Source organism: Ranitomeya variabilis, chromosome 2 (genome assembly GCF_051348905.1).
Source record: "Ranitomeya variabilis isolate aRanVar5 chromosome 2, aRanVar5.hap1, whole genome shotgun sequence".
In the NCBI taxonomy this organism is placed as follows: Eukaryota; Metazoa; Chordata; class Amphibia; order Anura; family Dendrobatidae; genus Ranitomeya; species Ranitomeya variabilis.
In genome coordinates this window covers 136443551-136469643 of record NC_135233.1, presented here as the reverse complement: position 1 = coordinate 136469643, position 26093 = coordinate 136443551, and the positions used below count along the sequence as shown (strand labels likewise).

The following is a 26093-nucleotide window of genomic DNA, read 5'->3' as shown; positions in this document are numbered from 1 at the left end:
TAGGAGAAGACAGTTGGTGCTCATAAAGTTCTATGAAGAACTGTAATTGTCGTTTCCAGAAAAGTTGCAGCAGAATGTCCACGTCTGCATCTAGCTTTTCCCACTGTCTGTAGAATTTTAAAAGCACCATCTGCCATCTCTAGACTCAGGAATGTGAAAATCTGTCTTCACCGAATACACATTTTACCTGTGAATTGAGAATGGCTGATCACTCCAAGAGGAGTACAAGCAGATTTCTTTCATAACATTTATTACAAAGTTGCTTATTTTAATGTATTCTATTGATTTGTGAAATAAAAGTCAAAATAACAATTACTTTTTAAATGGAACTTGCCCACTACAAAAACACTATTTACCTATAGATATAGTGGTAATCTGCAGGTAAAAGTGTTTTAAACATGTCTGTCAGAATTACTGGAAGAGTGACTACACGGAGAAACAACAGTTTTGTTCTAAGCAGCTGCTCTGCTCACTTCCAGTCATCGGTAACAGTCACTGCTCAGCGCACAGGGAGCACGCTGTAGTTGCCCGAAGTGCACCATGACACACAGCCTGCTCGCTTCCAGTCATCGGGTGCTGCAGGGTAATGTAACAGTTACTGCTCAGTACACAGCGACCTTGCTGTAATCGCCTCCACTGCACTACGACTGACAGCCTGCTCTGCTCGCTTCCAGTCATCAGGCAGTGCAGGGAGGTGTAACAGTCACTGCTCAGCACTCAGCGAGCACGCTGCAATCGCCCGCAGTGCACCATGACTGATAGCCTGCTCTGCTCACTTCCAGTCATCGGTAACAGTCACTGCTCAGCGCACAGGGAGCACGCTGTAGTTGCCCGAAGTGCACCATGACACACAGCCTGCTCGCTTCCAGTCATCGGGTGCTGCAGGGTAATGTAACAGTTACTGCTCAGTACACAGCGACCTTGCTGTAATCGCCTCCACTGCACTATGACTGACAGCCTGCTCTGCTCGCTTCCAGTCATCAGGCAGTGCAGGGAGGTGTAACAGTCGCTGCTCAGCACACAGGGAGCACGCTGTAGTTGCCCCAAGTGCACCATGACTCACAGCCTGCTCTGCTCACTTCCAGTCATCGGGTACTGCAGGGTGATGTAACAGCAATTGCTCAGTACACAGCGAGCTTTCTGTAATCGCGTCCACTGCACTATGACTGACAGCCTGCTCTGCTCCCTTCTAGTCATCAGGCGGTGCAGGGAGGTGTAACAGTCACTGTTCAGCACACAGCGAGCACGCTGTAATCGCCTCTACTGAAACATGACTGACAGCCTGCTCTGCTCACTTCCAGTCATCGAGCGGTGCAGGGAGGTGTAACAATCGCTACTTAGTACACAGCAAGCACGCTGCAATCGCCCCCAGTGCACCATGACTGATAGCCTGCTCTGCTCGCTTCTAGTCATCTGTAACAGCCACTGCTCAGCACACAGGGAGCACGCTGTAATTGCCTCAAGTGCTCCATGACTGACAGCCTGCTCTGCTTTCTTCTAGTCATTGGGCGGTGCAGGGAGATGTTACAGTCACTGCTTAGCACACAGTGAGCACGCTGTAATCGCCTCCACTGCACTATGACTGACAGCCTACTCTGCTCGCTTCCAGTCATTGGGAGGTGCAGGTAGATGTAACAGTCACGTGATGCTCAGAACACAGCGAGCACGCTGTAATCGCCCCCAGTGCACCATAATGGACAGCCTGCTCTTCTCACTTCCAGTCATCGGGCGGTACAGGGAAGTGTAACAGTCACCTCTCAGCACACAGTGAGCACACTGTAATCACCTCCAGTGCACCATGATGGACAGCCTGCTCCGCGGTGTGAACCTTGCCCAACTTTGCTTTTAGTACAGAGGTGACCTCTGTGCAGCTACTCATCTCACCAGGGAAAATATAGTAGATTGTGGTACTTTCAGTTGCACAAACTGCTCTCTTTTCTAGATGGCGGTCCAGAGCAGAGAAGTCCTAATGTCTGCCTGCCCTAATGGAAGGAATGGTGTTATCCATATGGCGGCTAAATTAACCATTTTGCCCCAAAATAAATATTACTAAGAAATAACTGATTAATTTCTCATCTGTGCTATTTCAGCATATGACATTGTGATGATGTCGAATTTGTGCCGCTTGTTAAAGGGAACCTGTCACCCCCAAAATGGAAGTTGAGCTAAGCTCACCGGCATCAGGGGCATATGTACAGCATTCTGGAATGCTGTAGATAAGCCCCCGATGTATCCTGAAAGATGAGAAAAAGAGGTTAGATTATCTTCATAGGATTAAAAAAAAGGGGAAAAAAAAAAAAAGGGAGAAGCCAGCACTGCTTAAGGTCAGGACACAATACATAAGGTGCATATGCACATACTGAATTCTATCTGTATTTCAAATATGAGATATTTAGCAAACAATTGATCAATTCTTTGAGCTACCCCGCCACTTCACGACATTCTCATAATGGGGCAGTCCTACTCTACGTATTTTATTTACATTGTGCCATTACGGCCTCCTAAATGTATTAAGAGTGAGAAAAAAAAAAAAAAGGAAAGACCACATTAAATAACATTACCGTAACATGCAAACTGTACCCTTTGGTACTCTTTAACTTTGGTGCTGGTTTGGAAGTGTGGAAGCCAGATCTGAAATGTCCGCACAGGACCTGATCGGCTTTTACCTGCGCTTGCCTTTCGTCGCACCAAGGGAGTGATTCTGAAATGCTCCAGGTACATGTGGTCTTTCCTTTTTTTTTTTCTCTCACTCTTAATACATTTAGGAGGCCGTAATGGCACAATGTAAATAAAATACGTAGCGTAGGACTGCCCCATTATGAGAATGTCGTGAAGTGGCGGGGTAGCTCAAAGAATTGATCAATTGTTTGCTAAATATCTCATATTTGAAATACAGATAGAATTCAGTATGTGCATATGCACCTTATGTATTGTGTCCTGACCTTAAGCAGTGCTGGCTTCTCCCTTTTTTTTTATCTTCATAGGATGACGTCCTCTTCTTGTCTTCACCCTGTGGCTCCGGCGAAGGTTTACTTTGTCTGCCCTGTTGAGGGCAGAGCAAAGTACTGCAGTGCGCAGGCGCTGGGCCTCTCTGACCTTTCCCGATGCCTGCGCACTGCAGTACTTTGCTCTGCCCTCAACAGGGCAGACAAAGTACACCTTCGCCGGAGCTGCGGCATGAAGACCAGAAGAGGCCATGGTCGTAAGAAGATGGGAGGCTCTGGACCGGACCGCCCCTGGGCGAGTATAATCTAACCTCTTTTTGTCATCTTTCAGGTTACATCGGGGGCTTATCTACAGCATTCCAGAATGCTGTAGATAAGCCCCTGATGCCGGTGGGCTTAGCTCAACTTCCATTTTGGGGGTGACAGATTCCCTTTAATACTTCTATTAGGCGTATATTTGGATTATATCGGTGAAGTCATTTGAACTTTTCAACTGTGTTGACAAGTAGTTGATATGAGCTTGTGTAACCCCCCTCGGCTGAAATCTGTATTTGTGTTTCATCGCATAGTAAACAATGAGGATAAAGCCGTGTCATTCTGGGTATGGAGCTACCTGCCCTCCGGCCACATAGCACAGCACCTGCGTGCTAAGAGCTGTGCACAATACCTTATATACAAAGTGCCTAGATTCCTTGCATTCAATTGAAGTTGCTCATCCTCTTCTATAATCTCTTTCCAGGATTTTGAAGGTTTTGATGTGCAGAATATTTTGTAAAAGGTTTCAGAATTTTCCTTAAAATTAGACTATGACCATAATGTGTGATCACAGGATTAACACCTTTAGTGCATATGTACATAACAGCTTGTCTGCCCTGGGGTCCACATGTGTGTAGAAGGCTCAGGAGCCCACCTCCTTCCATGTAGTGGATGTAGGCTGTGCTGTACAGCCATCATATGTCTCTACAGGAGTGGCTAGAACTACGGTCCGATCACTGCTGTTAACCAATTAGATGCCACTGTAAACCCCTGACAGCTGCATTGAAATGGAATGTGCACTGGCTCCCATTGGCTCCCCGCAGCTTGATCGTGAGGTACCGACGGTTTACCATGGCAGCCAGAGGCCCACTGAAGGCTCCAATGGATCTCTGGGGAAGTTCCATGGAAACTGATTCACATTATATAATTCAGTACAGTGGTATGTCAGTATAGAGAACAAGCTGTTAAAGGAGCAGGTTCATAGCTCCAGCTCACACCAACTCCCTGATCTGGAATGGGGCTTACAATCCCCCTTCCATAGACCTATTGGGTCCACTCATTGGCAGGGGTATGGACTCAATCTGGCTTGTTTAACTTCGTTGATATAATCAACTATAAAATGCAAATTGTACATTCCTATGATGAGCTGAAAACCACATTCTCCCTCCATTCTCTTACATTATATCAGTATATTAAAATTAGGCACTTTGCCTCATCATTCCACCTTCTACAGACCGCCGATCCTACCTCCTTTGAGAGACTGTGCAAGAATAACAAGAGGTTTAATATCTAGTATTTACAGGCTCCAGACACAGATTCCCTAGCTAGACACTCTTATATGCTCAAATGGGAGGAATATCTGGGTAAAACACTGACCATGATAGAATGGAGAAATGTTTGGACCAGAGCAGCCAAGAATGCATCTTGTATTTCATACAAAGAAAATCAGGACAACATCCTTCATCTCTGGTACCATACACCTGAATTTTTACGTAAAATGGACCCATCTATTTATTACCTTTGCTAGTGTTGTGTCGTGTCTAGAGGTTCTATATTTCACATTTTTTGGGACTGTCCACTGATTAAACCATTCTGGTTGATACTCCAACTCCTCATTAAGCAAGTTGTGGAGTGGATCTCCCATTAAGTCCTCAGCTCTTTCTATTAAATATTTTTCCTGAATCCATATCCAAGAGATCCATTAGACTGCTTTTACATATGTTAACAGGGAACCCTGACGAAGAAGGACGCTGTTCCTTTGAAACGCGTTGGTTGCTATCTGGTCCCAGTATCACTCCGTAGCTCTGCAGCTGTGACGTCACACGCTCAGTTCCCTGTCGGCCATCTTCCCTCGTGCTCGTATCCAGGGACGCCACCGGCCGGGGCTTTCCCTGGCTCTACGCAGTCTCCTTGCAGCACCACTGTGCGGCAGCATTTCCGGATTTGCCTGCCCGTAATCCTACCCACACACCAGACACCGGGCACTCCACTGCAGGTCCTTGCGTACAGCTTCACACCTGGTATCGCTGCATCTGGATCTCGGCTTCTTGCATATCACCATACACTACTATACTTACAGCTTCCTATGTGGCCTACATGACCTAACAGGTACGTTCACTATTAACCCTGAGTGGGCCTCCTGTACTATTATCCGTCATGCACTAATGTACATCATTACCTCCAAATAGGCCTGGTTGTAGCACTACTCATTGTCCGAGAGTGGTTATATTGCTTCCAAGGGTTTCTGTATACAAATCACATCTATCACGTGTTTTGACATTTTTATGTGTTTTTAGTTTTTATCCTCTTATGCGCGGTTTCAGCTCTTTTCTACTTCAATTTATTGCATTGTTTTTTTTCACCATTTCATCTCGCATTAATTTTTTTCCCCCCCTTTTTTTTACATACATTGTATGGGAAAGTTAATGGTGTCATTTAAAACTGCAACTTGCCCCCTCAAAGCATCAACTACTATCTCTATAGAAAAATAAAAAAATGATGTCTGTTTAATGTAGAGGAGGGAAAAAGTGCAAAAATGAAAATTTTCACCGTCCATAAGGGGTTAAGTTTGACGGTGACCTTGCCTTTTTTTTTTCATCTATAGAACCATAAACTCCAGTCACTCTTTACATGGCTCAATGTTGGAGTAACACATCATAACAATTCCAAAAGACAGCAAGGTACAGGTACATGCAACTGTGTAACATCATTTACTTTAGATGCCAAATGGGTTAAATATGAAATACCTGTTTTCCACTTATATTTCATTATCACTTACAACAGGGGTCCCCAACCTGTAACCAGAGGCTATGTATGAGTTATACAGACTCCAGGCCAGATCCTGGCCAGTGGGCGCAACCTCACTCCATACCAACTGGTCGGCCGCCTCACTAGTCGGGGCGCGGCACACTAGACGGACTCTGGCCTGGAATATGCATAATGCATACATACCCTCCGGTCCCGGCTCTGAAACCGGCAAATCCCCGCAATGCACAGTGCCTATGCTTGGGGATTTATAAGTCTGCAGTCACACAGAGTAACTGCAGACTTATTGGTTTGGACTGGAGAACCCCTTTAAGTGTGGCGCAATGGAGATAGGATGATACCAGCTGTCAGAGGAGGTGCTTCAAGCTGGATGCGACTGTGTTGGGAGAGCTTGTTGGGAGAATGCTGAATGGGGCTATTGTGGGAACCCCTAGATTTTGGTATTCTGCTTTGGGTTGATTTCTGTGGTAAAGTTTTGGTTATCATTATACCCGTAATGGGGGCTTTGGTTGCCACTACTATGAGGGGGGCAGGAGCTGGATGTGGCTCAAAATCCTGTCTCAGAGCTGAATGTGGCTCTCAAGGTCTGAAAGGTTGAGGACCTCTGACTTACAATGTCCCATGCCGCTACCATCAGGAAGCAAGGTAAAGACAGATTTATATGGACTCGGTTTCTATGACCTTCTTCACATTGTATAATCAATGCTGTGTTACACCTATCAGTGCAGGATCATCACATAATGGACATAAATGACGCCCGACTGACCCAATTGACTATTATGTGTTCTGTAATGTTTCCCTGTGTCCGTCATTTTATTGGGAAAAATAGAACATTATGGTTATTTCTGGTATATAAAATGGAATCTGCGACAGAGCCTTCTGTGTAGATGTGAACACAGCGTAGAAATCAGCTTTCTCTCCATATGGTGCACCTAGACTAGTAGATAATTACACAGTGTTGCCATTTACAGAATCTGCTAAAATGGACCACAATTTTGTTTAGTATTGGAATGTGTAAACCAGTTATCCATAAATAGAAAACAGCACGTCTCTTGCCCACTGGTTAGATCTGATCCCTCTGCTCGCACCATGAGGGAGCCCTTCTTTTGGAATAGCGGCTCAACCATGTGGCCGGTTCAAACTGTTACTTTCAGGAGCGCACTGCCACTACGTAAACAGGAAGCCCAGTAGGCTGGGGAACGGTGCACTCACTTCAAGGTAGATGGAACAAATCTCAGTACCAGACCATTTTCCACTTTGCTGCACGTTGTTTGAATGAAATGGATCTTAGTTGCTTTGACTTTGTGTTACAACCTCAATTTGTCTTACAATCCCCAATTGTGGTAGATAGTGTCTACTAAAGCCAAAATGCAATTAATGAGCATTGGCTCCGGCTATGAATGTGTGTGGCACATCCAATTTCATAGCTCTTTACAAAAGACACAGCTTTTAACCTTTTGTGTTTTTTTTTTAATTCAGTCTTTGATACCAAGGGGGATAAAGCAATTAATATGAATAGAACGACGATCGTGTGGGTTAATGGATGTTCTCTGCATTGTCAGTGTTAAACCAGGGGAATTTGCTGTATTCACAAACAAGAAACTCATCTGCTTAACTTCTCGTTGCCATAATGTGTCCTTGGGAACATTTCTCTTAGTCATTTTGGGGTAAAGCAGTGTAACAGAATGATGGTAAGTTAAATTATAGGAAAGGACTCTGCACATTTGATGGGAAATCAGAGCTGTGGGTTTCAGTCAGTTGTGGAAGTGCTGCACAAGAATTGGAAATGAGCCAGCTGGGTAGGAAAAGGAGAATATTTGAGGGTTAGCCATAGTTAGGCTACATATACCCATGCTAAATATATTCTTACCTGATATAAAGTATAAGAAGAGTTATACTATCCATAGGTCACATGCCTTTTAACCCATCACTAAACTTAAAAGGGTTGTTCCCTTTCAATTAAATTTCTTTCATGGCAGCAGTTTGTTATAAAGCAACAAACTGGCTCGCTCACCTTCCCCAGGTCCACCTTCAGTTTTCCACCACTCCTCCTGTTTTTGTCACTGACCGCAGCAGCTATTCAGTGAGCTCAGCGACTCTGCCAGTGTAGATGCTGGGCTCACTGATTGGTTGTCAGTGTGGTGCCAGAGTCCGCCAGCATCGGGAGCAGCGGCAGACACTCGCTGGTGGACTCGGGGAGGCGGAGTACAGCACAGTTTATACCAAACTGCTAAGATGGTAGAAACTTAATTGAAAGGGAACAACCTCCTAAATTGTCACATAGAAACATCACGTGTGAGGTTAGTGCCCGGATGTCATCTCTTCATAACTTATAGGGTACTATTTCTATATTTCATTACTTTCTGGCAAAAAATATACAACATCCCAGAAAATCCCTTTGATACGTATTTCCAACTAATTACACAATCTTGTAAATAAGTTATAAGTCATTTTTGTTTCAATTAAATAGTCACAAAATTACATCCTGTAGTTAGCTCTGGTACAGAACACGAAATTTCTTGCAAAAATATAATTTTAGCCTCTTTTGTATCAACCAACTTTGCCTAAATCAAAGTGAATATAAGATACTTTGTGATTTACTTTAACCTTTTTTTCACTTATTCTCTACTATATCCTCTTTATTTTCATTTGTGACCTAAAAGGTTACAAGCAAGTGTTGTTTTTTCTACAAGTTGTAAAGGGAATGCTGGGAACAGTGGTGTAAAGAGGGATTCCAATCTCTGAGGTCATATCATGTGAAAAACATTTGTTTGATGCGGGCCTTGTCTTTAGACACATTGTCAACATGCTACAGGTATAGGTCATATGGTGGTGACATTTGGGTAGGTTAAACTCTATATTGTGCTCCGTGCTGAGCATTGCATAGGGGTTTCCATCTAATTTCCTGAAAAAATGTGATTCAGATGGAAGCCCTAATGGAGCCATGGAGTATAATGGGGCAGATACACAGTAATATAGTTAGCAAGGTCGAAAAAAGACATTTGTCCATCCAGTTCAGCTTATATTCCCCCTTGTGACTGTCACCTTCCTTGGTATAAACAGATCCACGGAGAGATATTTGTATTGTCCCCTTATATACTTGTACATGGTTATTAGATTGCCCCTCAGTCATCTTTTTTTTTCTAGACTAGATAACCCTAATTTTGTTAATCTCTTTGGGTATTGTAGTTCCCCATCCCCTTTATTAATTTTGTTGCTCTCCTTTGTACTCGCTTTAGTTCCATTATATACTTCCTGAGCACCGGTGTCCAAAACTGTACACCGTACTTCATGTGCGGTCTAACCAGAGATTTGTACAGAGGCAGTGTAATGGTCTCATCATGTTTGTCCGTGGCATTGGTTGCTCCAGGTTAGTTTATCATTAACTAATTCCCAAGTCCTTCATGTCAAATTTACCCAGTGGTTTGCCGTTTAGTGTGTAATGGTGATATTGATTCCTTCTTCCCATAGGTATAACCTTATATTTATCATTGTTAAAACGCATCTGCCACCTCTCGGCCCAAGTTTCCAACTTTTCCAGATCCATCTGTAGCAGAATACTATCTTCTCTTGTATTGACTGCTTTACAGAGTTTTGTATCCTCTGCAAATATCAATATTTTACTGTGTAAACCTTCTGCCAGATGGTTAATAAATATATTGAAAAGAATAGGTCCCAACACCGACCCCTGCAGTACCCCACTGGTCACAGCGACCCAGTTAGAGAATATGCCATTTATAACCACCCTCTGCTTTCTATCACTAAGCCAGTTACTTACCCATTTACACACATTTTCCCCCAGACCAAGCATTCTCATTTTGTGTTCCAACCTCTTGTGTGGCACGGTATGAAACGCTTTTGAAAAATCAAGATATACCACGTCCAATGACTCACCTTGGTCCAGTCTATAGCTTACCTCTTCATAAAAACTGATTAGATTGGTTTGACAGGAGCGATTCCTCATAAACCCATGCTGATATGGAGTTAAACAGATATTCTCATTGAGATAATCCAGAATAACATCCCTCAGAAACCCTTCAAATATTTTACCAACAGTAGAGGTTAGACTTACTGGCCTATAATTTCCAGGTTCATTTTTAGAGCCCTTTTTGAATATTGGTACCACATTTGCTATGTGCCAGTCCTGTGGAACAGTCCCTGTCGCTATAGAGTCCCTAAAGATAAGAAATAATGGTTTGTCTATTACATTACTTAGTTCTCTTAGTACTCGTGAGTGTATGCCATCCAGACCCGGAGATTTATCTTTTTTAATCTTATTTAGCCAGTTTCGCACCTCTTCTTGGGTTAGACTGGTGACCCTTAAGGTTTTCTTTGTCTCTCGGCATTTCACCTCGGCATTTCTCTTAGACCATGCAAGACAGTAGGCCAAGCAGAGTCAAACTGCCCCACCATACTGAAAGGTCCATTCAGCAGATTCTGTCTGAGCCCAGTCAACCAGTGATGTCACTAAGGGATGGATGGAAGTAGCTAATATTTCCTTCTACTGGGGTTTATCAATTTAGTGTAGGCAAGAAGAACAGATTTGTCACCTCTGAATATCAGATCCATGCCACTCATTCAGTCCTGAAGGTGGAAAAAACAGTTCTGTTTAGCTTTAAACAATAAACATCCAGTTAAAGAGAACCTGTCATGTCCCTAAATACCATTAGGCCTCCTTCATACGTCTGTATTAAACACATACATGGAAAAAATGTACTGATGTCATCAGTGTTTTACATCAATGTGTACGTTTTTACCACCAGTGTGTCATCCGTGTGTATTTTTACCATCAGCATGTCATCCGTATGTCCATTTTTATCATCAGTTTGTCATCCGTATGTCCATTTTTATCATCAGTTTGTCATCCCTGTGTCTGTTTTTACCATCAGCATGTCATCCGTGTGTCCATTTTTATCATCAGTGTGTCATCCCTGTGTCTATTTTTACCATCAGTGTGTCATCCTTGTGACCGTTTTCACTATCAATGTGTCATCCGAGTGTCTGTTTTTAACATCAGGATGTTAGTCCATTTTTACTATTAGTGTGTCATTCGTGTGTCTGTTTTTACCATTAGTGGTCATCCGTGTGACCGTTTTTACCATAAGGATATCATCCATGTGTCCAATTTTGCTATCAGTGTTTCATCCGTGTGATCGTTTTTACCATCTGTGTGTCATCCGTGTGTCTGTTTTTACCATCAGTGTCATCCGTGTGCCCATTTTTACCATTAGTGTGTCATCCATGTGACCGTTTTTACCATCAGTGTGTCATCCGTGTGACCGTTTTTACCATCAGTGTGTCATCCGTGTGACCGTTTTTACTATCATTGTGTCATCCGTGTGTCTGTTTTTAACATCAGGATGTCGTCCGTTTGACCGTTTTTACCATCAGTGTGTCATCCGTGTGACCGTTTTTACTATCGGTGTGTCATCCGTGTGACCGTTTTTACTGTCAGTGTGTCATCCGTGTGACCGTTTTTACTGTCAGTGTATCATCCGTGTGACCGTTGTGAGATAATGCTACCTGACTGGGTTGAGGAAACTCGCTTGGCAATGGGAATTAAAGCACTCAGGCACGGTTTCTCCACATAAACAGTCTATCCGGTTTATTAAACTTCATAAACCATGTCACAAACAGTTCATTATATACATCAATGGAACACATTAACCACCGACAGTCTGTTCCAATGGCAGATAATTGTCTGCCCGTAACCTCCTTTTTATCTGGAGTTATCTTACAGGAGCTCCGGCTCCACACACTGACTCCTGTCAGTGCGGCTTCCCAGGGGAAAGCTGCCTCACTGGGGTCACCGTCCTTGTGACCAGGGCACCTCCGATAGTCCAGACCCGCAGTAGGAACTGTAGCTTCCCCAACACAGTAGCCATCCCAGGCTCTGCAGATAGAGCCTCTCTGTGCGCTATTCAGGAAGTCCAGTGCCAGGCACTTCCAACACACAGGCCTTCAGTCCATGGTCTCACCGTGTGCTTTCAGGAATCCAGTCCATCTCAGGACATTCCAACACACTGACCATTCAGTCCATGGTCTCACCATGTGCTTCCAGGAATCCAGTCCATCCCAGGACATTCCAACACACTGACCATTCAGTCCATAGCCTCAGCAGGTGCTTCCAGGAATCCAGTCCATCCCAGGACATTCCAACACACATGCTATACAGGAACTCACACTCTGACACATGTGACCCAAACCCTGGTCACATTATGTAGCTGTAACCACCCCCATAGCTGGGAGGTGTGTGTGGTTAGCCAGTCCTGCCCAGCTCACCAGCTAACCCTATAGGCTCGCCTTATAAGTAAACACAACAAACACTTGTGGAACTATAAGTCCTAGCATAATCATATCAGTTTGGGCTTACAGTGCAGAGCACCTCTGCAACACATACCGGCCATTTACAATAATGCCAGTCCCTAATTCACCATCATAATTATGCCTCCAAGCTGACAAACACACACACTGCGCCCTCCCTGGTTGTAACATGGGTTACTGCACCACACCGTTTTTACCATTGGTGTGTCATCCGTATGTCCTTTTTTACTATCAGTGTGTCATCCATGTGTGCGTTTTTACCATTTGTGTGTCATCAGCATTTTTCCAGTATGGATAAAGGTAGAAGCAAGTTACAAAGCTTCTCCTATGCTTTGCAAACATGGGCGGCACACGGGTGCCAACTGTGTGCTGTACAAGTTTTTCACAGACCCACAGACTTATATTGGCCCTTGTCATCCATTGCTGAAGAAAAACAAAGGACAGACATGTGCATAGTACCATAGATTATACTTTAAGCTTTATATATTAAGCTTTAATATGCAGGTATTAGGTAAATGTTCAGGTTTCTAGCTTTATAATGATGTGTTGTGTTCCTCCTGCGTGCTGCTGGCTTTCAGAGTCGTGCTTGCACAGCTACTGTCACCACTCACAGCATTGTAAGCACGCCCCAGCACTTTGAATGACAGCCGTCTCTGCACAGATGTGCTGCAGAGTGGTGCACAGATGCTACGTGCTGTGTCATGCCTACACCTGCCGCTCCGTGTGTACTGAGTGTATCCAATCTGTGCACGCCTCTGAGTGGAAGTCGATGGCTCCCGGGAGGATGAAAGTTCATTTTCTCCCAGTAGTCGTGGTTTTAGTACGGTGGCCGGACAGCATTGTGGCACCTCCAGATTAAGGTTGTTTTCACATTGCGTTCTTTGTCCCCGTTGGGGCATACGTCCAAAAACCCCCATAAAACGGAGTCCGAACACATGCACCGATGGGGTCAGTAGACTGCAATAGTGATGGCAGAACTAACGTGTGCTCTGTCATTCACTTTTTTCGGGAGTGCATGCCTACAGAAGGTGGCCACGCAGACACAGTCTACTATGTTGTTCGCCCTGCCATCACCATTGCAGTTGGCCCCACCAGCGCATGCATCCAGACCCGTTTTTGCTTGGGATTTCGGATGTATGCCCGATGGGGATACAATGCAATGTAAAAGCACCCTTAACCCTATTTCTGCAGGTTAATTGCTTTGCTGTAGCCTCTAACGCCGAAAATTAGATTAAAACATCCAAGCTTTATTTCATTATAAAAAAATTAATCCTACAGAATTAAATGGATTGTCTACTACTCAGCCAACCAATTATCAATCACTATGCTTCTCCTAAGTAAAATAACAGCAGGTGTACTCACCTCCAGTACGGGCGCCATTCCAGCGGTGTCGGCACTGACTCTCCTGACAATGTTATGTTACGCGATCTTTGCAGCCAGTTAGCTGCCGCTTCATGATCCCCTCCTTCAGACATAACTGCCATACACAGATAGTCAGAGCTGCGGATTCTTCATCAATCCTTTTGTTAGTTTCATCTGAAGGAGGATGGAGTGAAGCAGATGCAGGGATCATTGTTATCACGTGAGCCCCTGGTGAGACAGTTCCTACACCGCTACAATGGCGCCTGCAGCAGAGCGGAGTATAGGTGTTATTATTTTACTTGTGGGAAACATAGTGATTGAGAAGGGGTTGCCCAGGTAGCGGAATACCCCTCTAAAAAAGTGCCAGAGAATACAAAAGTGTGCTTTCTGGGACTATTTACCGTGGCTGTACGGATTCTCTTAACCATATGAACTAAAGCTTGGAAGCTTCATCGTACTTTGAGCTGGACGCTGCTGCAACAAAGTTTAATTGGAAATGCATTAATTTATCATGTATATGTCTGGATCAATTAGTTCAAAAGAACTTGGAACCAAATCACTCAAAATATGTATGGACTAAACTACAAGATATCCTATATTCAGTAGTGCTAGAAGTGCACATCTGCTGGGGCATCAATCAACAATCATTGTTGTATTCCTATGTTACTAGCGACGGCAAATAAATATCCCCGTCACAATTGCTGATTCTTGCCCCAGCAGGTCTGCACTTGTAGTGTGTTTTATAGGTTTTTAACACTATTGAAAAAAGGACGTTTATCAATTTAGTGGCTAAGACAAAAAAACACCTGTTGTCTTCCACACCTTACGCTAAGCAATTTATTCTTAAAGGTACCTTCACACGAAGCGACGCTGCAGCGATAGCGACAACGATGCCGATCGCTGCAGCGTCGCTGTTTGATCGCTGGGGAGCTGTTACACAGACCGCTCTCCAGCGACCAACGATGCCGAGGTCCCCGGGTAACCAGGGTAAACATCGGGTTACTAAGCGCAGGGCCGCGCTTAGTAACCCGATGTTTACCCTGGTTACCAGCGTAAAAGTTAAAAAAACAAACAGTACATGCTCACCTGCGCGTCCCCCAGCGTCTGCTTCCTGACACTGACTGAGCTCCGGCCCTAACAGCACAGCGGTGACGTCACCGCTGTGCTTTCACTTTCACTTTAGGGCCGGCGCTCAGTAAGTGTCAGGAAGCAGACGCTGGGGGACGCGCAGGTGAGCATGTACTGTTTGTTTTTTTTACTTTTACAATGGTAACCAGGGTAAATATCGGGTTACTAAGCGCAGCCCTGCGCTTAGTAACCCGATGTTTACCCTGGTTACCAGTGTAAAACATCGCTGGTATCGTTGCTTTTGCTGTCAAACACAACGATACACGGCGATCAGACGACCAAATAAAGTTCTGGACTTTATTCAGCGACCAGCGATATCACAGCAGGATCCTGATCGCTGCTGCGTGTCAAACTAAACGATATCGCTAGCGAGGACGCTGCAACGTCATGGATCGCTAGCGATATCGTTACAAAGTCGTTTCGTGTGAAGGTACCTTAAGTCTCTGGAAATACACTTTAATCCCACAATAAATAAGGTGCCCGGTTGACCTGAATGCTATATCACACAAAACAGTGGCCATTATCAAATTTATGCTGATGGACCCCTGATAATGCAAGTACAGAAACGCGTGGGATCAGAGAGTTCTGAAATAGGGCAGGAAGTTTTTGAGAGAGAACGCAATACTTTTTGCCTTCCTTTTGATGTGAATAGGACAAAATTCTCTTCTAGGAAAACACTGGTCAGCTTTTTTCGGTTTTCCGCTTGGTTATGATAATAATAGGGAATGCCCCTGTAAAGCCTTGGCTACTATAATAGTCAACACATGTCTTTGTTAAGAGAGAGGAGTGCTATGAACAATATTTTAATGGATATCAAAAAGTTTATGAAATTGGTTTTCTAGCCAGTTACATTTCTTGATAAAAAGCCTCAGACCAGTTACAGATAATATCAGAAAATATATTCATCCTCAGCAATTCCCTGCCTGTCCCATTTTGGAACTTACCCGATTCTTCTGGTTTGTGCTTCCTGCTTCCATCCTCAACACATCAGAAATAGTCACATAGTCAGTCACTGGGCGCAGCAATGGCCCACTTTACCCAGTGATGGGCTGACTAGTCATCTCATGCCGTTTCCGATGTGTCGAGCACAGGCCAGCAGGGACAGTATAAGTGCCACTTAGGCTACTTTCACACTAGCGTCGTGCACTGCACGTCGCTATGCGTCGTTTTGTGGAAAAATGCATTCTGCAAAAGTGCTTGCAGGATGCGTTTTTTCTCCATTGACTTGCATTAGCGACGCAGTGCGACGCATTGCCACACGTCGCAACCGTCGTGCGACGGTTGCGTCGTGTTGTGTCGGACCGTTGCCGCCAAAAAACGTTGCTTGTAATGTTTTTTGGTGCGTCGTTCCCGTCTTTTCTGACCGCGCATGCGCAGCCGGAACTCCGCCCCCGCCTCCCCGCACCTCACAATGGGGCAGCGGATGGGTTGAAAAACAGCATCCGCTGCCCCCGTTGTGCGGCGCATTCACTGCTAGTGTCGGTACGTCGCAACGACGCAATTCGTCGTGTGTCGTCCGACGCTAGTGTGAAAGTAGCCTTACAGACCACTAGGTAGTATCCAGTATCAACATATGTGGCCTCAGTTTGGCTACATATTTGTTGTGGAATTCCCTGTGCATTTCACTCCTCTACATTCAAAGGAGAGACATCCATAGTGAAAGCAAAAGAAAGTGAAATACTCTGGAATTAAAGAAGCACTCCTCCCATCAAAATTGTAATCCTCTTAATATATTGCATTCATCCCATTATATAGCACTGTGTACTTACAATTGCTCATTTTGCCCTTCTACCCAGTTAATTCTTCTGTTTTCCATTAGGTCTATGACATCAAATTATTAAAAACTGACTAGCTGAATCCTTCTTAGCTGTATGTAGAAACAGGAGGTCAATTTTCCTTGTATGAGTCATGAGTCATGTGGACAATAACGTTAGGGTATATGCACACATCTGTAAGACGTGTGTGAACATAGCAAGTTTTTCAGGAACATAACACTTCAGGGCAGTCCATCCTCTTTTGATCTTAATTGTCTTATGTGGTATTTTTTTCATTTGTTTTTGCAACATCTTTTGTCTCCTTTTTTTAAAAACTTTTATTGAATAAACGGGTGAGTGGCTTAAAAGCAAAAAAAGCTTGAAGATTGGTCAGGTCACTTTGGAAACCTGAAGCGGTTAAAAAAAGCTTAAAAGGCTGAACATGTGCACATCAAGTCATTTATTTTATGCGCAATGCATATGTTCTTTCTTTTATAGTATGTATTTAGTGCCTTTACTGGTGAATTACGGAGCATACCCGGCTGAAAATATCATTGGGTGCACCACCAATTCCATCATAAAATAGAAGTAAATCAGACGCTTTCTGCGCTGCACCCAATGTCCACAAGGAAGTGGTGCCATGAGTTTTGGGAGGATATGTTACCCATTTTTCTATAGACTTTGAATGGCAAAGAGATTGGCATTGTAATGTAGCGTTACCCTCCAACTATTCTACAAGTTCTATACTAGTGCTATCCATGAACCAGGACTCTAAGGGGTAAACAAAGCTGTACGCTTCATTCGGCATTGGAAGTGCTGCTCAAAAATATAAAGTGTTCCCTTTTTAATGAAACATCCAGGTAATAAAAGGAGACTATTTGAGGGTTACCCATATTGAGGCTGTTGTTCTGCAGCATAATATGCCATAATTGTAAGTGAAAGATGAATTCTTTTTGATACAGGGACACCGAAGGATAATGATAAAGTAATAGCAAGGTACTGGAGACGTGACTGCTGCCTTTTGTTAGAAACATTTACGGTGTATTCCATAGCTCCAAACTGATGGGAGGACGGATTAGGGAATTGGCCTCTGACTTTTTCCCATTTAATGGTCGATATGCAGTTTGCATGTTTCAGTCCGGAGCTGCCCAAAGACCTTTGTAACTGCACAAGAAAGAAAGGGAGATGTTAATGAGCGGCAGATAATGGTGTACTTTTTAAACCCTCGTTTTCATCCTGTAGTACCCATAGTCTGAGCCGCTGTATCCTCAAAAGAAAGAATAGACAGGGGTCGTGAATTTTCATGAGTTGTGGCCACTTTTTCACCCTTCAGTTGACATATGTCAGGATGTGGGAGGAGAAGACGCTTTGTGAGTGGAGTCCTGTCTTGGAAACAAGTCTGGCCATGCCATTGTGTTACCTTTTGTAATGAATTACTGTACTTCACTTTGCTTAGTCAAATGAGAGCCCATCATTGTAATTACCTCCCAGTTAGACCAGCGTATAGTTATAGCCAAACCAATGCGCCTTGTAATGTAGGCAGCTCCAAACATGTGAGCCATAGAGAACCAGGGCTTCTAATTGTTCACAGATTTTTGTATATCCAATAATATACAATATATTTCAGCTGGTGAGACACAAATCATTATGATATGTTACAATTTAAGTGCCACTGTAGCGCCACAGTAGATCTGCTGGTGCCACCATGATTGTCCCTATGCCAATGTAAAGGGTCGCACGTGGAGTCCTCTCCAGCTCCAGTTAGAAGAGCAATGGGTGCCATGTCAGAGAAATGTTTCCATAGAAGCACTGTCTCCTCTATACAGCATCTGAAGAAGCTTTTCACTTTTTATTATATTGGATTCTTATTAAATCAGAACCTTGTGAAAATGTAGTTAGAGCCATGCCCATAATCACCTGACTTTAATGTAGAAAAATGATAATTTTGCATCTGAATTGGCACCTGTATTTTTTACATCTATATGACATGCGTTTTTATACATCAGCAGTGATTAAAATTTACAAGATCAAATACAGATTTCCATGTTAAAGGGGTTGTCTGCTACTCGGTCAACCACTTCTCTCTCCGTGCGTTTTCCCCCAGTAAAATAATTACACTTATACTACTTCCGGTGCTGGCGCTGTTCCTGTTCCAGCGGTGTCAGCACTGTCTCTCCCGGGGCTCGTGAACATTGTTATGTCATGTGATCCCTGTGGCCAATCAGTGGCTGTTTCACTCTCCCCTCCTTCAGACGTATCAATACACTTGGAGGAGGAAAGGGCAGGAGCACTCGCCTCCCCCGGATGTAAGTGATTTGTCGTGTAAGCATCAGGAGACACCGTGCTGATACCGCTGGAGCAGTGCTAGTACCAAAGGGGAGTAGAAGTCTTACTCTTTTAGGGTTGTCCGAGTAGTGGAAGACCCCTTTAAAGAAATGCAACTTGTCCTTACAAATTGGATATTATATGGATGATTTGTATGGGATCTGATTTTTTTTTTGTACCCATAAGCTTGAATAGGTGAGTATCGTCTGAAATGCAGAAGAGACTAGTGCATGCTGCGATTTTTTTCACGGGGCTATTCGGTTACCTGAACAGCCCAATTGAATAACATTGGTCCAAGTGCTTTCAGTTTTTTTCATGGTCAACATCTGGACCTGAAATATGGTTTTGGGAACTTAGACTAAAATTGGACATGGTCTTTGAACAAGAATGGCATTGCTTCTAGAATGTGAGTAGACACGTCGTCTTCTAATCCCACACAGCCGCCCTGTATGGATTGTACAGCAACAATTTCCCGTCCGATGGTCACCCAACCACTTATAATATAGATGCTACTGCCTGATGGTTGTATTTCTGCTGACACAATGGTCCAGTTGCCAGTGTGCGGTCTGTATTCTATAGGATCTCTTTGCAATTCTCAACCAGATTTTTGACTATTTTTCCCAGTTTCTGTATCTGCCAGCATGGAGTTACATCTCACTACGCCCAATCTCAGATCAGGTGAGAGCCTATGTCTGTAGCGTTATGGTTTTACAAGCCCTTTTAATAAATGCAGTGTTTGGGAGGTATCTCGGGGGGACGTTTTTCTTATTCTGGTAATTCAATACCAAATGTACATGGAGTACTTCAGAGTCATCAATAAGACAGGTTATAAAAGGAAGTTAGGTGGGAGTTGTAATCTCGTTACTGAGATTATTTGACCCCCCAAGTCCCTCTCCTCATTCAATGATGCATGTACGATATCTCTCCACGGAGATCAATGGTAGCATCATAAATGGCTGGACAAGCTTATTCCCATGTTATCAGCTGCCCACTTACCTCTGTGGAAAGGGGTCACATGTCCCGAGAACTGGGACTTAGAGCCCCTACTACTATTAATTTACTTTTCTAACCTATTAGACTTATTGTCGCTAAGAGTAAAAGATTAGTTGTCGTCGGACGACCCCTTTCACTCCTTTTCCATATTTAGAAATTGGCTTAGAATGCCAATTTAAAAATGGTTCCTAGTGAAATACCACCACTATTGAGTGGAATCAGGCTTTTCACAGGCAGATTTCCAGTTGCCCTGAGTGATGCCTGTGGATTGATGCCTTTTTTCCATATTTCCTATCTGCTCCCATTACTGAATTGCATCTCGGTACTTTTATACTGATGTCACTTTCTAGTTTTATACATTGAACATTTTGTTTTTCTTTTTTTGTGAGCGTAAAATGATGTTGTGTTAGTAGATGACTTTTTATCCCATGGGAATTTCTGTAGTAAGAAGCTGTTGATAGCCTGGGAAGGGCAGTGGATATCCCGAGCAGAAAACACCCACAGAACAGGAACCCAAGCGCTGCCAACACTCCCTGCCCACAGATGAGGCCGATAAACAGAAAGCCAATAAATTACATTCCGGACTCTTTCCTCGGTCGGAAAGCTGCATAACCTTTTTTATGTATTAGATCTTAACCATTTCATCACCATTGTGTTTTATGCCTGAATAACCAGATGCTATTATCAGACCCATATTTGCAGCTGCAGATCCCATTCCAAAAGCTGGTATGATAATGAGATCTAACCGCTTCATGTTCCATGTTTCTGTTCTCAGACTCGGTCATGCTCAGGTTTATGGCTGTACTACCAACATCGGCCGTAGGCAACTACAATGGGCATCCCTCTGTGTAATGACTACTGCACCCTTTGCAGGATCAGGACACCCTGTTGTCGGCTTATAGTGAATATGTTCTGTAATAATGACTCTTTGCACAATTCATGCTCATTAATGTAGACTATGTTTTGCATATTTTATATATTTTCAGTTTTTTTTCATTGTATTTATTGGCTGAGGATTCATTTAGTTTGCACAAAATTGTAGGATCGCTACTTCCAGCAGGTGGCGCTATAGAGTTCAATTCCTCTTTTTCTATGAAGAGGCAATTTGCATATTATATTTCCCAGAGGAGCACTGCACAGCAAAAAAGCCTCCTTACCTTGACAAGCCAGCCGGTATGTCCCCCCAATAAGGAGAAACCTTACTCCTTAGACCTCAGTCTAGAGCCTCTCACCTAGCCAAATCAGTGCTCATGCTTTGCACTGACGAGGGCCAACAGCCCGAAACACCGGGTCTGCGAATTGAGATTCTGGTTTGGTTCTTATCCTAAGTCATATTGCAAGATTCGTTAAAGGGTTGATTGTGACTTGTAGGATCGCTACTTCCAACAGGTGGCGCTATAGAGTGCAAGTCCTCTTTTTCCCTCAAGAGGCAATTTGCACACAAAATTCTATACACTCAATAAAATCTGAAACTAAGTGTACTGTCATATATATAAACATAACTTGTGTTTTATCGTTCTCTATTTAGTCAGTATCATACGTGTAATTATCTTCTTTGATTTCAGTGTTTGCTTTCTCAACCCAAATTTTGGGCCATCCAGACATCTGCACTAATACTGAGGACCAAATTAGAGAAGGGAAGTTCTAGACGTGTAGAACGCGCAATGCTGCAAACGCAGGTAAGACTGATTCTTTATTACTGATGGCTGTTATATATCGATGCCTGGCTATACAGGTGATGGCTCTTGTATAGTGACGCCTGGCTATAGAGGCAGGGCCGTATTTAGAGTTTCTGCTGCCCTAGGCACTTTTAGTGCTGCCTCCCCCATTGGTGAGTATGACACTATCGGCAGTGACTTTTGGCAAAAATCGCTGATGTGAAAGTAGCTTTTTGCAGCAGATCCGGCAGTTTTTCCACTTCTGCCGTGTAACGGATCACTTACAGCAACACTGCGTTTGGCCTCATTCATTCCCTATGGGATTTGTGGACATTCGCGGCACTTGCTGTGATCCGGCAAATGCAGTACCATACCTCCCAACTTTTAAAGGAGGTGTAAGAGGGATAAAGTTTGCGGCGTGCTATGTGCGCCGTGGCAAGTTTTAGGCCACTTCTCTGACCACACTGTCCATTTCACAACTAGTCACACCCATATCCACGTCCCAACCACAGCCATTTAGCACTGCTGATCACACTGTTTCACAAACAATAATTATAAACAAAAAAAAATATGGCCACACATGATGCTCCATACTGTATAATGGCCACACATGATGCTCCATACTGTATAATGGTCACACATTATGCTCCATACTGTATAAAGGCAGCACATGATGCTCCATGCTGTATAATGGCCACACAGTGCTCCATACTGTATAAAGGCAACACATGGTGCTCCATACTGTATAATGGCCACACATGATGCTCCATACTGTATAATGGCCCCACATGATGCTCCATACTGTATAATGGTCACAAATGATGCTACATACTGTATAATGGCCCCACATGATGCTCCATACTGTATAATGGCCACACAGTGCTCCATACTGTATAATGGCCACACAGTGCTCCATACTGTATAAAGGCAACACGTGATGCTCCATACTGTATAATGGCCACACATGATGTTCCATACTGTATAATGGCCCCACATGATGCTCCATACTGTATAATGGCCCCACATGATGCTCCATACTGTATAATGGCCCCACATGATGCTCCATACTGTATAATGGTCACAAATGATGCTACATACTGTATAATGGCTCTACATGATGCTCCATACTGTATAATGGCCACAAATGATGCTCAATACTGTATAATGGCCACATATGATGCTCCATGCATACTGTATAATGGCCCACCCCCCCTCATCTCCTCATCTCTTATATAGTGATGCCTGGCTATAGAGATGATGGCTCTTATATAGTGATGCCTGGCTATAGAGGTGATGGCTCTTATATAGTGATGCCTGGCTATAGAGATGATGGCTCTTATACAGTGATGCCTGGCTATAGAGATGATGGCTCTTATATAGTGATGCCTGGCTATAGAGGTGATGGTTCTTATATAGTGATGCCTGGCTATAGAGATGATGGCTCTTATATAGTGATGCCTGGCTATAGAGATGATGGCTCTTATACAGTGATGCCTGGCTATAGAGATGATGGCTCTTATACAGTGATGCCTGGCTATAGAGATGATGGCTCTTATATAGTGATGCCTGGCTATAGAGATGATGGCTCTTATATAGTGATGCCTGGCTATAGAGGTGATGGCTCTTATATAGTGATGCCTGGCTATAGAGATGATGGCTCTTATATAGTGATGCCTGGCTATAGAGGTGATGGCTCTTATATAGTGATGCCTGGCTATAGAGATGATGGCTCTTATACAGTGATGCCTGGCTATAGAGATGATGGCTCTTATATAGTGATGCCTGGCTATAGAGGTGATGGTTCTTATATAGTGATGCCTGGCTATAGAGATGATGGCTCTTATATAGTGATGCCTGGCTATAGAGATGATGGCTCTTATACAGTGATGCCTGGCTATAGAGATGATGGCTCTTATACAGTGATGCCTGGCTATAGAGATGATGGCTCTTATACAGTGATGCCTGGCTATAGAGATGATGGCTCTTATATAGTGATGCCTGGCTATAGAGATGATGGCTCTTATATAGTGATGCCTGGCTATAGAGATGATGGCTCTTATATAGTGATGCCTGGCTATAGAGGTGATGGTTCTTATATAGTGATGCCTGGCTATAGAGATGATGGCTCTTATATAGTGATGCCTGGCTATAGAGATGATGGCTCTTATACAGTGATGCCTGGCTATAGAGATGATGGCTCTTATATAGTGATGCCTGGCTATAGAGATGATGGCTCTTATATAGTGATGCCTGGCTATAGAGGTGATGGCTCTTATACAGTGATGCCTGGCTATAGAGGTGATGGCTCTTATATAGTGATGCCTGGCTATAGAGGTGATGGTTCTTATATAGTGATGCCTGGCTATAGAGGTGATGGTTCTTATATAGTGATGCCTGGCTATAGAGATGATGGCTCTTATACAGTGATGCCTGGCTATAGAGATGATGGCTCTTATATAGTGATGCCTGGCTATAGAGATGATGGCTCTTATATAGTGATGCCTGGCTATAGAGATGATGGCTCTTATATAGTGATGCCTGGCTATAGAGATGATGGCTCTTATATAGTGATGCCTGGCTATAGAGATGATGGCTCTTATACAGTGATGCCTGGCTATAGAGATGATGGCTCTTATATAGTGATGCCTGGCTATAGAGATGATGGCTCTTATATAGTGATGCCTGGCTATAGAGATGATGGCTCTTATATAGTGATGCCTGGCTATAGAGATGATGGCTCTTATATAGTGATGCCTGGCTATAGAGATGATGGCTCTTATATAGTGATGCCTGGCTATAGAGATGATGGCTCTTATATAGTGATGCCTGGCTATAGAGATGATGGCTCTTATATAGTGATGCCTGGCTATAGAGATGATGGCTCTTATATAGTGATGCCTGGCTATAGAGATGATGGCTCTTATATAGTGATGCCTGGCTATAGAGATGATGGCTCTTATATAGTGATGCCTGGCTATAGAGGTGATGGCTCTTATACAGTGATGCCTGGCTATAGAGGTGATGGCTCTTATATAGTGATGCCTGGCTATAGAGATGATGGCTCTTATATAGTGATGCCTGGCTATAGAGATGATGGCTCTTATATAGTGATGCCTGGCTATAGAGGTGATGGCTCTTATATAGTGATGCCTGGCTATAGAGGTGATGGCTCTTATATAGTGATGCCTGGCTATAGAGATGATGGCTCTTATATAGTGATGCCTGGCTATAGAGATGATGGCTCTTATATAGTGATGCCTGGCTATAGAGGTGATGGCTCTTATACAGTGATGCCTGGCTATAGAGGTGATGGCTCTTATATAGTGATGCCTGGCTATAGAGGTGATGGCTCTTATACAGTGATGCCTGGCTATAGAGATGATGGCTCTTATATAGTGATGCCTGGCTATAGAGGTGATGGTTCTTATATAGTGATGCCTGGCTATAGAGATGATGGCTCTTATATAGTGATGCCTGGCTATAGAGGTGATGGTTCTTATATAGTGATGCCTGGCTATAGAGGTGATGGTTCTTATATAGTGATGCCTGGCTATAGAGATGATGGTTCTTATATAGTGATGCCTGGCTATAGAGATGATGGCTCTTATATAGTGATGCCTGGCTATAGAGATGATGGCTCTTATACAGTGATGCCTGGCTATAGAGATGATGGCTCTTATATAGTGATGCCTGGCTATAGAGGTGATGGTTCTTATATAGTGATGCCTGGCTATAGAGATGATGGCTCTTATATAGTGATGCCTGGCTATAGAGGTGATGGTTCTTATATAGTGATGCCTGGCTATAGAGAGGATGGCTCTTATATAGTGATGCCTGGCTATAGAGATGATGGCTCTTATATAGTGATGCCTGGCTATAGAGGTGATGGTTCTTATATAGTGATGCCTGGCTATAGAGGTGATGGTTCTTATATAGTGATGCCTGGCTATAGAGGTGATGGTTCTTATATAGTGATGCCTGGCTATAGAGATGATGGCTCTTATATAGTGATGCCTGGCTATAGAGGTGATGGCTCTTATATAGTGATGCCTGGCTATAGAGGTGATGGCTCTTATACAGTGATGCCTGGCTATAGAGATGATGGCTCTTATATAGTGATGCCTGGCTATAGAGGTGATGGTTCTTATATAGTGATGCCTGGCTATAGAGGTGATGGTTCTTATATAGTGATGCCTGGCTATAGAGATGATGGCTCTTATACAGTGATGCCTGGCTATAGAGGTGATGGCTCTTATATAGTGATGCCTGGCTATAGAGATGATGGCTCTTATATAGTGATGCCTGGCTATAGAGGTGATGGTTCTTATATAGTGATGCCTGGCTATAGAGATGATGGCTCTTATATAGTGATGCCTGGCTATAGAGATGATGGCTCTTATACAGTGATGCCTGGCTATAGAGATGATGGCTCTTATATAGTGATGCCTGGCTATAGAGGTGATGGCTCTTATATAGTGATGCCTGGCTATAGAGGTGATGGTTCTTATATAGTGATGCCTGGCTATAGAGATGATGGCTCTTATATAGTGATGCCTGGCTATAGAGATGATGGTTCTTATATA

General features: G+C 43.5%; 1 protein-coding gene across 2 annotated transcripts in view; it reads left to right on the top strand.

Moving 5' to 3' along the window:
* TTC27 (tetratricopeptide repeat domain 27) overlaps window positions 1-26093 on the top strand; it is a 522480-nt gene that overhangs the window by 334726 nt on the left and 161661 nt on the right. For both annotated transcript variants that reach the window (XM_077283015.1, XM_077283016.1), the window contains one exon: window positions 21418-21531. In XM_077283015.1, the coding sequence (XP_077139130.1) occupies window positions 21418-21531 (114 nt within the window). The remainder of the gene's footprint in view (window positions 1-21417; window positions 21532-26093) is intronic.